This window comes from Camarhynchus parvulus, chromosome 1A, assembly GCF_901933205.1.
Source record: "Camarhynchus parvulus chromosome 1A, STF_HiC, whole genome shotgun sequence".
Taxonomy (NCBI): domain Eukaryota; kingdom Metazoa; phylum Chordata; class Aves; order Passeriformes; family Thraupidae; genus Camarhynchus; species Camarhynchus parvulus.
The window spans coordinates 67,808,606-67,822,123 of NC_044586.1; the positions used below are offsets into that span (position 1 = coordinate 67,808,606).

At 46.8% G+C, this 13,518-nt stretch overlaps 1 protein-coding gene across 2 annotated transcripts in view; it reads right to left on the reverse strand.

Moving 5' to 3' along the window:
• The window catches only part of PLXNA4 (plexin A4), a 515,162-nt gene that overhangs the window by 61,400 nt on the left and 440,244 nt on the right, over window positions 1-13,518 (reverse strand). For both annotated transcript variants that reach the window (XM_030960692.1, XM_030960691.1), the window contains exons 15-19: window positions 12,499-12,635; window positions 10,746-10,913; window positions 3,671-3,764; window positions 2,365-2,604; window positions 1,294-1,440 (exon numbers count right to left, since the gene is read on the reverse strand). In XM_030960692.1, coding sequence (XP_030816552.1) covers window positions 1,294-1,440; window positions 2,365-2,604; window positions 3,671-3,764; window positions 10,746-10,913; window positions 12,499-12,635 — 786 coding nt within the window. The remainder of the gene's footprint in view (window positions 1-1,293; window positions 1,441-2,364; window positions 2,605-3,670; window positions 3,765-10,745; window positions 10,914-12,498; window positions 12,636-13,518) is intronic.

Sequence of the window (13,518 nt, forward strand, 5' to 3'; positions counted from 1 at the left end):
TGTTTTTTAATCTTTGGCTTCACTTAAACTGTCCAAAGCTGCAGGAGCGGGGGAGTCTTCCCAATTAGTGCAGCCTGGCCAGATGTCCATCATCCTGGATCCCCAGGGGTTGATTATTCTCACCTGGCTTTGAGTTTTGTCTCCCCAAGATTGGCTTTGTCCATCTCTGACTAACCATATGTTTAATCATATCCATGAAAATGAGAGGGAACATTTATTGCCGTGCTGAAAAGCTTTGGTTTTCACACAGAGAAAATCTCTCACTTCATTATTGCTCTTCTTGGAGAGTCTTAATGTGCTTTGCAATGACTCGAGAGTCATGGTGTATTTGCATGGCTGGAGAGGATTATTGCCTCTATTTTCCAGATGACAAACTTTGGCACAGAGAAGTTAAGTAGCCACTACAAGGGATCCCAGCAGCAGCCACAAACAAGATCCAAAATGGTCATCATGAGCTCTGCTTCCTTAAAAGTTCCCAGAAAAATCTTTTTAAAGATCAAACTCTCTGAGTCTCATTGCACTGAAATAAATAAATTAATATGTGACAGATACAGCTTTGGGAGGCACAACAGAAGAACAGTTGTTCACAAGGAATGAGGAACACTGATGTCAGTTGTCAGCTTTTGTTGTTCCCACCCACAGCTTGGTACAACTCCAGGGTGTTTGCTGATATGATGTTTATCAAGCACCAGCATCAAGGAATTCAAATTATTGAGAGAAAAGTAAAAAAAAAGGAGTAAATAAATAAACGGTGAGAGGAGGAGAAGCTCCCTCTGATGTAATCACCAGGTCCATTCTTCACAGGTTCCAGGAAGGATTTGTAGGAGCACACTGAGTTTTATAGAAGTCAAAATTCTGAAGTCCAGTCACACTATTGTTCACATCCTGCTTTTTTTTTTCTCTCTTACATAAAGGCAAATTTTAGTCACCACCCTGTCAACAAAGTGCTGGGGACTGTGCTGAATTTAACAATTTCATGTAGGAACATGTTGCACGTGATCTCACATGAAAATCCAGGGTTCAGCCCATACAAAAACAGAAGAGAGGCAAACTCTCCTACTGGGAGAGTGAAAAGATCATGAAAGATGTCTCACCGCCCACAAAGACCTCCAGGTCACTTTTCCACTGTTGTACTTCTCCAAGCTACCCTTGATGAGAATATTGCACCAAGAAGGGGCCCTGATGTTTCTGGGAACTCAAACAGTGATGCAAACCCCTTGGAGACATCTGCCAGCTCTCCAGCTCTGCTGTGCCCTCCCAAGGAGAAGGGGCTGGGGGTCAGGCATCACTTACCATCACCTTGTGCCTCCCAGTGAGGTTTGGGGACTCACAGAGGAGCTGCACGTCTGACACGGTCACTGCACAGGGCTTCTCCCCCACCAGCACGGTGTAGTTCAGCCTGGCATTGCCTCCTGCCACAGGTGGGATCAGATTCCTGCCCTGCACAGAAAGGAACATCACACCCCAAAATAACCAAATAAATATCAGGAAAGAGTGTTCTTCCCCGCTCTGGTTCATTCCTGGGATACAAGTGTTGATATTGCATTTGGTGGGATCACTGACACTGCTCCAGGCCAGGTTGGATGGATGGGGCTTGGAGCAGCCTGGTCTAATGGAAAGTGTCCCTGCCCATGGCAGGGGGTTAGAATGAGATGGCCTTTAAGGTCCCTTCCAAGATAAATATGATTCCATTATGACATTTGTAGCTCGCCACTTGCTCACACAGAGAGGAAAAGCCAATTTAGGAACTCACGCAGAGAACAGCATGAGTGGTCACAGACTCAAAGCAGCACAATGGCCTGTCCTGCTCCTCCCTCTCTGCAGCTGAGTGGGAAATGTTCCATCTAAGTCCTGCACAGTAAAGCTCTCACTAAACATAGGCAGGCAAGCAAGTCAGACCCCTTTCCAAACATGCAAAAAGCATCTGCAGGTAAAATAACTTCTTTTCATATTAACCGTGTAAAAAAGAGTGACACAGAAATGCTGCACCATAAAATTCCTTCTCTGTACTGCTGTGAAGTTCACAGAAATTGCAAGGGACTGGTTTGGGTTAAAACAAGGGGGAGAGGAAGGTCTTGAATGAACAAGAAATGAAACAGAGTTGGGTATTTCACTATCAGCCACATTGCAAGGGTAGAAGATGTTTTCTGGTGAAAAGCAGGGGGTACAAATTTAAGCTGCACATGGGGGTTTGTAATTTTTAGTTATGAGTGTGGGCAGTGCTTGGTGCTTGCTGATGGTGACTCTGATATGGTTGGAATGGAGGAAATTTCTGGGGTGCAATCAGGATGATTTATGGGGCTGCTGGGAGGCACAGAGAGGCAAGAGGCAGAATTTCAGTCCAGTCCTTGGTCCCCATCTCACCTTCAGGATGATGGGACTTCCAGGCTTCAGCTCCAGGATCCCAGAGGGATTAAAAACCTCGAAGATGGGGTTGGGGTAATAGGTGAAGTTGGTTTTGTTGAGGATCAGCAGGGACTGCACATTGTCAAGGATGAAGCCAAACTCCTCCGGGCGCTCAGCAAGCTCAGACTGGTGATTGGGGTCCACAGCCAGAGCTGGGGCCTGGCAGGTCATCTCTGTGCTGTTCTGCACCTCACAGTTCTGAGGAAAGAGACCCAAAATGTTTATGGGAATAGGGACCCTGGCAGGTCGTCTCTGTGCTGTTCTGCACCTCACAGTTCTGGGGAAAGAACCCAAAACAAGGAGTGTTTATGGAAATAGGGACCCTGGCAGGTCATCTCTGTGCTGTTCTGCACCTCACAGTTCTGGGGAAAAAGAGACCCAAAACACTGAATGTTTATGGCAGATAGAGACCTTGGCAGGTCATCCCTGTGCTGTGCTGTACCTCCCAGTTCTGGGGAAAAAGAGACCCAAAACAAGTTCTGGGGAAACTGCACCTCACAGTTCTGGGGAAAGAGAAACCAAAAACAAGGAGTATTTAGGGAAATAGGGACCCTGGCAGGTCATATCTGTGCTGTGCTGCACCTCACAGTTCTGGGGAAAAAGACCAAAAACAAGGAGTGTTTATGGGAAATGCCCCCACCCTTCCTGGTGGGCAGATGGCTCTCAGGGACAGGGAGGAGCAGACTCCCATGTGTTATTCTTATTCCCCATCACATAATCAAGGCTGGGCAGGGGTTAGGAAAGCCTTGCTGGGTCAGGTGTGTGGAGCAGTTTGCAATTCAACAGAGCCTCCTGTGCCTTTTGAGAGAGCTCAGCCTCTGTTGCCAGCATCTGCATCTTTCCCTGACTTTGTTTCCTTCTGGAAATAGAAGTTTCTTCCCTTATTTTTTGCACAGCACAGATTAGTCAAAGCCTTGCTACCACCTTGCAATTAGGTCTCACACTCTGGTTGTTTTTCCAAAAATGTTTGTGCAGTGCATGCTCAGTTGTGCTCAGTTTGGATATCAGGTTACCTGAAATGAATCCCAGCAAGCTGGAGAAGCAAAGACAAAGGTGAAGGTCTCAGAAGACCCTGAAGTTGGGTTCCAGCCCTGCCAAAAACCTTCTTTTTTGTGTGTGTCCCTCAGGGATGGGGTAATATTTCTGGAAACAAATCACGCCCTCTTTTTAGGGCTGCAATAGGAGAGTTCAGGCTCCAGAGGTGTCAGCCAGGCCCTGTCCCCACCGTGGCATGTCCCCTCCCCAGCTCTGCAGTCATACTCACATTGACATGCTCCTTTCCACCGTGCTTTGCCCGGATCTGGGGGTTTTGGATGAGGTCCAGGTGAGTTCCCCACACAGCAATGGGAGTGTTGCCACTGGAGAATAAGAAATGGAATTAAAGAATGAACCCAGGTGATGGATGTCAGAGCTCATCACACCCTGGGTTCCTGAATGGGTGATCTGTGCTCCTAAAAGTGGGTTGCAAAGTGTCTGACCATGTCTCGTGGTCCCGTAGAGAGGGAAGGAAGAACAAAACAAGTTTTCATTCATTCACAAGGGGAGAAATAAGTTGTTGGGAAGGATGAAAGTTTGACAAGAAAGTCTCACAGATATGTGTGCTTAGCAGAAAGATTTTTAAATGTGGAGTCTGATGAAGGACTAGAGATGGAAGCAAGTTTTGATATAGAAGAAAAGAATTGCTGAGCCAGTCTCACTGGCTAACTAAGGAGGCAAAGGGTGTGTTAGTGAGAAGGGGTTTTTATGGCTTAGAGGAAAGGATAAACCCACCCCAAACAAGAAGATGTTTTTACCAAGCACAAAGATAGCACAGGCAAACAAGCCTGCTGATGTGGCAAGTAGAAAAAAGTCTCAGAATTTTTCACTGTAAGAAAAGTGAAAAACAACTTCTAGCTTAAACTGTAATGTACTAACTTTTAGTGAGTGGAGAATAGTAACATGAATATGGTAATAGTAATATGAATAGGTATAATAACATGAATATGGTAATTACAGTAGTTATAGTAGGCTATAGATAAAAGTTCAGGTATAGATTGGTTCTGCTGTATTAAGATGCTCAGCAAAGAATAGTATAGAATGCATTGTAACCAAAACCAAAGGGTCTCCAGGCCTGCCTGCAGCTGGAGCTGACAGCTGTGGGCACAGCTCTGTCACCTACCCCCCTGGACTGCTGTAGTCTCTTGGATACAATAAACTGCATTTTGGAGAGCTCCTGGAGTCCTGCATCCCTCATTTTGGCTCTTACAATGAGTGAAGAAAAATGTTTGCTGAAACTGCCATGTCAGGCAGCCTCTGGGTATCGATGCAGGGCTGGTACAGCAGGATGTGGGGGCAGAGTGATCCAGGGCTGAAAGGACAAGAGATGTCCAAGAAAGCAAAACCTTCACCTGTCAGGGCTCACACAGCCAGGACAGGAGGAGGAAATGCCATCAGCACACAGCCCCACCTCTGAGGCCTTCCCAGGGTGAGGAGTGCTCTCAGCAGTTTCAGCACCTGCCTCTCTAACTCCCTTTGGAAACTGTCCAGGATGCAGTTTATTTCCTGCTGGGAAGGGGAGGCCATGTGGAAATCAATGGGGTTGTGAGAAGAAAGCTCAGAATCCCTTTCCTGCCCCCAGGTGAAGCTGCACGTACAGGAAAGGTGAGGCGTGTGCATTATAAATGAGAAAACACCAGAGAATAAACACCCTGGGAGGAAGAAGGCAACAAATCTCCCCCGTTTCTGACCTTTGTTTTCAGTGCTCCTGATTTATCTTCCATTATTAATCAGCTGGGGAGGCAGGAATGAATGCAAACACACACAGGAGAGCTGCCAGGTTTGGGTGAGCTCTGCTCCAGCCCCTCCAGTGGCACCCACACTGATGAACCAAACAGTTTCGGGGTTAATCCAGAGAGAATTGCACAAGCACATCTCTCAGCAGATGTCTGGGGACACTTCTCTGGGAGGCTCCTCATGCTCTTTCACTTAAAGGCTGGACTGGTCCATGGTTAGGCAACATTTGACCTTGAGTTCTGCAGAGGATCTCAAGTTTTTTCTCTCTGAAATATCAACTATAATGGGAAATTTTGTGGTGCAAACCCACATTTTGTTGTTTCCATAAGATCTGGATGAGTGCTTTTGAATGCACAAGGGATCCTGATGAAGTCACACGTCTTACAAGAGACCTTCCCTGCTTTACAGGAAAAAAATATCCTCTCTCCAAAATTCAGCTTCCCTGTAAAGATTCCTGACATCATCCAGAGAGAATTCTTCAAAACCCAGAAGTTTATAAACCAAATTGTTCTTTCTCCACTGTCCTGGATCTTCTGAATTTTGGCTGTGAGCCTTTATATGAATAATAAAAATATAATTTTATTGCTATTATTATATAATTTAATAATAATATAATTACTAATATAATTAATCTCTGCTGATTCAAACTAGATGGGATTTTATATCTTTACTTGGCTGAAAGTTTTATGTGTTCCACAAAAATCCAATGTGTGAACACACCTACAGGTATGTGTGTCTATATAAAGACAAATCTTTTCATTTAATCAGCCAAATCTGTGCACACAGCTTTAAACCCACAAGTTAAAAATCCTCTATTTGGGCTGGAATCTGAGCTTGCAGGCTCAGACCACAGGTAATAAACACAGCCACAGCACCTGACCAGAGAGAGGGAAAGAAAAAAGGTAAAGCAGATTTTTTGTTTGATGAAGACTTCAAATCACCCCCAAACCCTCTCTGGCTTGAAAATAAAGGAAATAAAACTGTTCCTTGCCTTGAAAATCACCGGCTATTGGCATTTGTGCCTGCATGTGGATGCTCAGCCAGGTGGGAGCAGAGCCTGCAGACCTGCTGCTGCCCAGCAAAATAACAGAGGTGCCAAAAGCCCTCAGAATTTAACAGTTTATTGCCCCAAAAGACCCTGAGTATCATTTTCTGCCTTCAGACTCAGGTAATTGCTGGATGTAACTCAAATCAAGCCCAGATCAAAAGTATTAATGGAGCTCATAAAATTTTATTTACTTGCCAGCCCAGCGTGATTTTTTTTTTGGCTATGGAAATAAATTAGCAGTAATCTTTTCTTTATTGTCCTGAAAAATAAAGGTTTTAAGCCAGGCTTGGTGCATTGCTTCACTGGTTTTGCAAAGCTGGTTTAGTGGCAATCATCTCTCCCTGGGAACAGCTCAGTCCCACAGTTACAGCACCTAAAACTGTCCCTGACACCCCAAACCTCCATGGGAATCCTGGATATTCCATCTTCTCTCTCCAGGGTTGTGCACCTTTGGAGTGACTCGAAAGTGCTTCAGAAAGAGGATGAAAGTGGGTAGGTCTGGTTAAAAATGCTCAAATTGACGCTTCCTGATTTCAGATGAAGAAAGAGAGGGGAGAGGTTGTACCCAAAAATGCTCCATCCCTGGAAATGCTCAAATCATGCCTGGAAATGTTCAAAATCTGTGTGGATGTGTCACTTGGGGACACGTTTTGGTGGTGAACGTGTTAGTGCTGGGTAAAGAATTGGAGAAAATTATCTTAGAGGTCTTTTCCAGCCTTAATAATTCCATGAGCAATGAGACATGTGCACACCCAGCCATCCATCCCAGCAGCTGCACACCCCACAAATAACCCAGTACCCCCTAAACAAACTCCTCACCCTTATTTCCATTTTTCTGGGATCTGGGATGGGAGATCCCATCCATCCTAGCAACTACACACCCACCAATAACCCAGTGTCCCCTAAACAAACACCTCACCCTTATTTCCATTTTTCTGGGATTTGGGATATCCCATCCCTCCTAGCAGCTATACACCCCACAAATAATCTAGTACCCCCTAAACAAGAACCTCACCCTTATTTCCATTTTCTTGGGATTTGGGATGGGAGATCCCATCCATCCCAGCAGCTACACACCCCACAATCAACCTAGTACCCCCTAAAAAGCACCTCACCCTTATTTCCATTTTTTTGGGATTGGGGATTTGGGATGGGAGATCCCATCTATTCTAGCAGCTACACACCCCACAAATAACCCAGTACCCCCTAAACAAGCACCTCACCTTTATCTCCATTTTTCTGGGATTTGGGAGATCCCATCCCTCCTAGCAGCTATACACCCCACAAATAATCTAGTACCCCCTAAACAAGAACCTCACCCTTATTTCCATTTTCTTGGGATTTGGGATGGGAGGTCCCATCCATCCCAGCAGCTACACACCCCACAAATAACCCAGTACCCCCTAAACAAGTACCTCACCCTTATTTCCATTTTTTCTGGGGTTTGGGATGGGAGATCCCACCCATCCAGCCATGGGACACAGAGTCCCTGCACCTCCAGGCTGGGCAAAGCTTTGCTGACACACCTGAGGCATCTCCTTGGCTGCTCCTCCTGCTCTGCCTGGCAGCTTCAGCAGAGAAACCAAGGAGCAAGGAGGCTGTGGAGAACTCCTCACATCCCAGCCACACCTGAGGCCAGAGAGGAAGAGGAAGAGGAAGGTCCCTGTGCTGCAGCTTTCCAGGGGATTTTCAGGAATTCACTCTCCTAGGCTGTCAATCTTGCACCTTTTTAAGCAGCACTGAACTGGCTTTCTGAGGGAGTAAAGTGATTTCTCATTTCACTGATAACCTGGGCTCTGACTGGAAATAAAAGCCCCAAATGGAAAATCCTGACATTAAAGCTTCAAGCTCAATGTGCAAAGACTCAATCCGGCTAAATCAGTAAATTCCTTCACGGTAATTAAAGGCACTAATTGATTTGTGAAAACATCTTTGGGATGGGAGCTGAAGTGGGGGGATTTACAAGCCCTGCTCCTAATCCCCAGATTCTCCAATCAGTCCAGTTTGACAGGGAAGCACAGAGCTGCCTGGATGAATGAGGGGAGACTAAGATTTCTTATTTTGTATCTTTTCAAGGAAATACCAGTGCATTTAATGACCAATTTCTCCCTTCCTGAGGCCGTTTCTCCAGGCTTCTGAGAGTTTGGGGATCACTTTGATGCTTTCCACAACCAGGGCAAACGCTGCTCTCAGGCACCTTCATGTGAACCCTGTGAATTCACCAAAGCAGCATCAAGGGGGTGAGGAGAAAAAGGGATCCCTAACGAGGAGAAATGGGGCAGGGAGCAGGGCTCCCATTGTGTTTCATCTCAGGACAGAGCCCTGGGGCTTTCAGGCACCATGGCCAAGCAGGCAGTGCTTAGTCCTGAGGCATCAAGGCCATAAATGCTGTGGGAAATATAGGAATTTCAAATCCATGAGGGCTGGCGGAAATGTAGGAATTTCAAGTGCATGAGGGCTATGAAAAATGAAAAATTTCAAGTCCATGAAGGCTGTGAGAATTGTAGGAATTTCAAATCCATGAGAGCTGGGGGAAATACAGGAATTTCAAGTCCACGAAGGCTATGAAAAATGTAGAAATTTCAAGTCCATGAAGGCTGTGAGAATTGCAGGAATTTCAAGTCCATGAGGGCTATGAAAAATGTAGAAATTTCAAGTCCATGAAGGCTGTGGGAAATGTAGGAATTTCAAATCCATGAGGGCTGTGGGAAATGTGGGAAGGCTGTGGGAAATATAGGAATTTCAAGTCCATAAGGGCTGGGGGAATTGTGGAAATTTCAAGTCCATGAGAATTATGAAAAATGTAGAAATTTCAAGTCTGTGAAGGCTGTGGGAAATACAGGAATTTCAAGTCCATGGAGGGTGTGGGAAAGTAGGAATTGCAGCATGCAAACTGTGAGAGAATGAAATGGTTCTTGGCTTAAATATTGATAAAATCATGGAAAGGCTTTTTCCCACTGTAGCAAACTGCAAAGAAGCAGCTGCTCATCTGTGACCACTGAAGCCACGCTTCCCCAAATACACGTACAAACAGGATTTGGAGTGTGGAGGGAACTTGGGATGAGATAAATGTGATACTCTTGTCCAGTCCTCCCAGGTCTGGGGAGAAGAATGTGATTCTAGAAGAGACACTGCGATGCTCAAACACTCAGGGGAAGCTGCCATGGGCAAAGCACCCACCCAGGTGCCAGGGGCCGGCTCAGCCCAGCTCAGGCTGCAGCTGGTGTTGGACCAGATAAGGAAAGAGCCAACCCTGGGAGGAGGAACTTTGTCCTTATCAAGTGTGATGCCTTGTGCAGGCTGAGCTGGAGCAGAGGCTGGGCAGAGGTCCAGAATGAAGCAGGGATTTATGAAAAGGATCTCCTCCACGGATCCACCTTGGGCAGCACCAGAGCCCAGCCAGGGCTGCACCCAAGATGAACCAAAATGGCCCCAAAATGCACGAGCGCTCCCGGGGTCTTTCCCTGGGATCAGTTCTGCTCCATTTGCACCTTGCAGTTCATTGTCCCATTCCAGCTTTAGCCCCTGCAGTCCCACCCTGCTTGTTTTTCTCTCTCCAGCCCACGGGGTTTGTGCTCCTGGGCTGAGATTTGGGTCATTTGTCCTTGGTGCCCAGCTGGAGCAGGAATTGTTTTGTCTCCCTGCTCTGTGCACAGAGCTCACCATCCCATAATATGAAGCCCAGACCCACACACTAAAGCAGCACAGAATATGAAAAATATAAAAGCTAAACCTGAGGCATCAAGTGATCTCAGCTGTGGTAACTCCCCTGCCCAGGGCCGTGCTGGAACATTCACACAGAGCCCCCGAAAGTGCTCACTCTGCTGCTGGGCCAGGATGGGACATAATGGAGCCAGCTGGGCTGGTGCAAGAGGCAGCTGTGTCAACTTAGAAAGTGTCAAAAACTTGTGATCCAACACATTCCATCATCCTGATCCACAGCTTTCCATCATCCAGTGGGAAACTCCCCGCTGGGTGTTCCCATCTGAGTATAAACCCAACAGAGGTTTTGTTCTGGGGATTTTCTTCATTGTTTCTTTGGGATGCCCCTTGTCCTCTGATGGATCCAGTCTGTGACCATCACTTCAACTGACAGACATCAAAAATTGCAATGACCAAGTTCTGTGGAGCCTATGATTGGTGCAATCTTTCTACTCTCATCCTTTCCTTTTCTTTCCTACCCATTTGCTTATGTGATGTTTTTAGGCTTTTGTATTTTCATATTGCTAGAGATAATAACAACCAAAATGGCTTTGTAGCTAAAACCAAATCATTCTAAAATAAACATATGTATTTATATCTTTATATCTTTATATATTTACAAACACTGACCATTCAGTGTCATTTCACTCTAATCCACCCTAAGGGATCAATTTGCTCTGGAAAGTTTCTCTGCACAAATTCTTGGTGGACACAATGCTTGGAAATCAGTTTTCTACACCAAGGGCCAAAGTTATCAGAGCAGTGCTCCTTTAAAAAACCATGGGATTTGGGAGAAGGGTTTTCCTGGGATGCTCACCTAAAGATGCTCCACTCAGGCTCGATCCTCAGAATGGTGGGATCCTCTACATATTCATAGTGCAGCTCCTGATGGATCTTGGCCTTGTCCACTCTCACAGACACCTTCACCTTCTCAAAGCCTTCATAGGAGGCTGTGGTGTTACAGACAATGTGCTTGGTGGATCTCCTGGGAGGAGGAGAAAGTAAATGTGAACCAGCAGCAAAATGGTGCAAAAAAAGAGCCCAATTATTTATTCTCATGTCCTGTGGCCCAAACCTATGCACAGAAGAGGTGGAACTCAGTGTGAACCATTTGTGTTCCTGCAGCAGACTCTGGGGAAGTGGCATTGCCTTTTCACTGGTTTAAATAAAACCACAAGAGCCCTCATCTCTCAGGACTCAGAGTAAAATCTGAAGCCCAAGGGCAGTCCAAACCAGGTCCCTCTGCAGAAGTATTTCTCAGTGATTAAACATTTGATGGATGTTTCCTTCCTGCCTGCAGACATGTGCAGCAGCAGCTCATAAAAGGGGTGTTTGCACCTCAGCTTTGCAGTCTGGGATCATAAAGTTTGCTTTGCATTAGGACTGTAAGTCTTGTTTTAAGTGCAGTTTGCAGCATGCCTGGGACCTCTGGAAGTGCTAATAGAGTGGGAAGCATTTTATGATTAAAGAGGATTCTGCATAAACCTTTCCTTTTTGGCAGGGCTCAAAACCAGCTCCAGGTCTGCATTCCTTTCAAAATGAGTCAAAAATCTAGACACCAAACATTCTCAGACTTCCCAGTCCTGTGATTTGTGATGCAGCCTCACCTTATACCCCTAAAATGGGGGTGTAAGTCACCTCCAATGACTGCACCCTCCAGGTGCCCTCCAAATTCCCCCAAAAGACAGTGCTCAATCCCTCCTAAAATTCCCCAGCCTTCAGAGAGCATCTCCAAGCAGCTGTGGCTCCCACTTGGCATTTCAAATCACAGCCTGTGACTTCACCCTGCTGAATTTTGGATGCTGGATCGCTCCACAGTCATGACAGGCTGCTAAAGAGGATCCCCACAGCCAGGAGAGGGAAGGGCATTGCCCCAGGGCTGTGCTCCCAGGTCCCCTGTGAATGAGCTTTTCCTCTGCCAAGGACATATTTGGGAGAAATGTGCCAACTTCATCTTCAGCCCCCATCTTTACTGGCAGCAAAATGTGTTGCTCTGGGTAGTTTGGAGCTGCAGGAGCCCCTGGGAATGGGATTCAGGCTCATTCTCACAGGGATCAGGGAACATCCAGCAGGTAACACTGACATTAAGCCTCTCTGAAGCGCCATTGAGCAGGAGCCAACACCGAGCTGAAATGTTGCAAATCATCCATTTCTCAGCGCTACAGGACTATTCTGGGATAAAAGGGAGGTGGTTTAGTACTTCGAACTGATGTTGTCAGATTTTCTTTGTCACCTCCACTAAAGCAGGGACATGAAAATGAATCTTTTAAACGACGCACTCCCAGAGCAAGTAGTGGAGCACAGGACCGTGGAGAATTGTACTGAAATCTGACAAGAGGCCACGGGAAAAAGCACATCAAATACCAGTCAAAACAATGAAATAAATCCTATTTTCTCTCCCCAAAACATGGCCAGCAGGGCTGTGCATGGTGCAGAATGCACAAGTCCCGTTGCAGCAAAGGAGCCACTTGAGGGACAAGGTGTCAGGGCTGCAGGAGAAGTTTCCTGACTTTAATTGGTATTTAATCTTTCACACTCAGGCATGAGCAGCAGGGAGGGCTCATCTGTACCTGTAGAAGAGGCAGGGTTGTCTCCCAAAGGTCACAATGACATTGCTGCCAGCATTGAGGTTGTTGCCTGTGATTGTCACCTGGGTGCCACCCGACACTGGTCCTCGCTTCGGCTTCAGGTCAGAGAGGGTCAGAGTCTGTGGAGGCAAAGGGAGGTGTTGGAGACACAGCACAGGGACCTTCCCTCTCCTGTTAGTGCTGGAGAGAGGGAGGCACCCCCAAGGATTAATCAGGGTAATTCTGAAGTTGGCCACATCTGGCTGATAAAGGAGCCTGGGGTGACACCAGACCTGTCAGAGACTCTCTGCTCGAATGCCAGGTTTGGGATGAGTTCAGACCCAACCCCAGTCTGTTCTCACTCCTCCAAAATGAAATCTGCCCTTGTGCCCACTCAGAAATATTCCTACAATGCCAGGTCCATGCCTGGAGCACCTTGGGTCACAACCTCTCATCTCCACTGCTTGTTTGGCACAGCCCAGGGCTCTTGTTGCTGTCACACACCACCAGCTCTGCAGGATAACTCAGGCAGTGAGCTGGTTTGACTGGATCTTAATGGGGAATCTCCACCTCCAAGCTGTGGAACTCACAAGTGATGAAAATTGTTTGGTTTTGAGAAGATCACTCAACTTCATTGATCCTCAGAATCACAGGACAGTTTGGGTGGGAAGGGACCTTAAAGATCAGCCAGGCCCACCCCAGCCATGGTCAGGGACACCTTCCACTACCCCAGGGTGCTCCAAGCCCTGTCCAGCCGGGCCTTGGACACTGCCAGGGATGAAGCATAGCTTCTTTGGCCTCCCCACCCTCACAGGGAACAACTCCTTCCCAATATTCCATCTAACCCTGCCCTCTGGCAGTGGGAAGCCATTCCCCCTCGGATGGAGGAGAGCTCAGCAGAACATCTGAGTTTGCTCTTGCCTCTGCCCCACAGGATCCCAGAATCACTCCAAGGTCATTGAGTCCAGCCTGTGACCCATCCCCGCCCTGACAACCAGAACAGAGCTCATCCAGCTGTTCTTT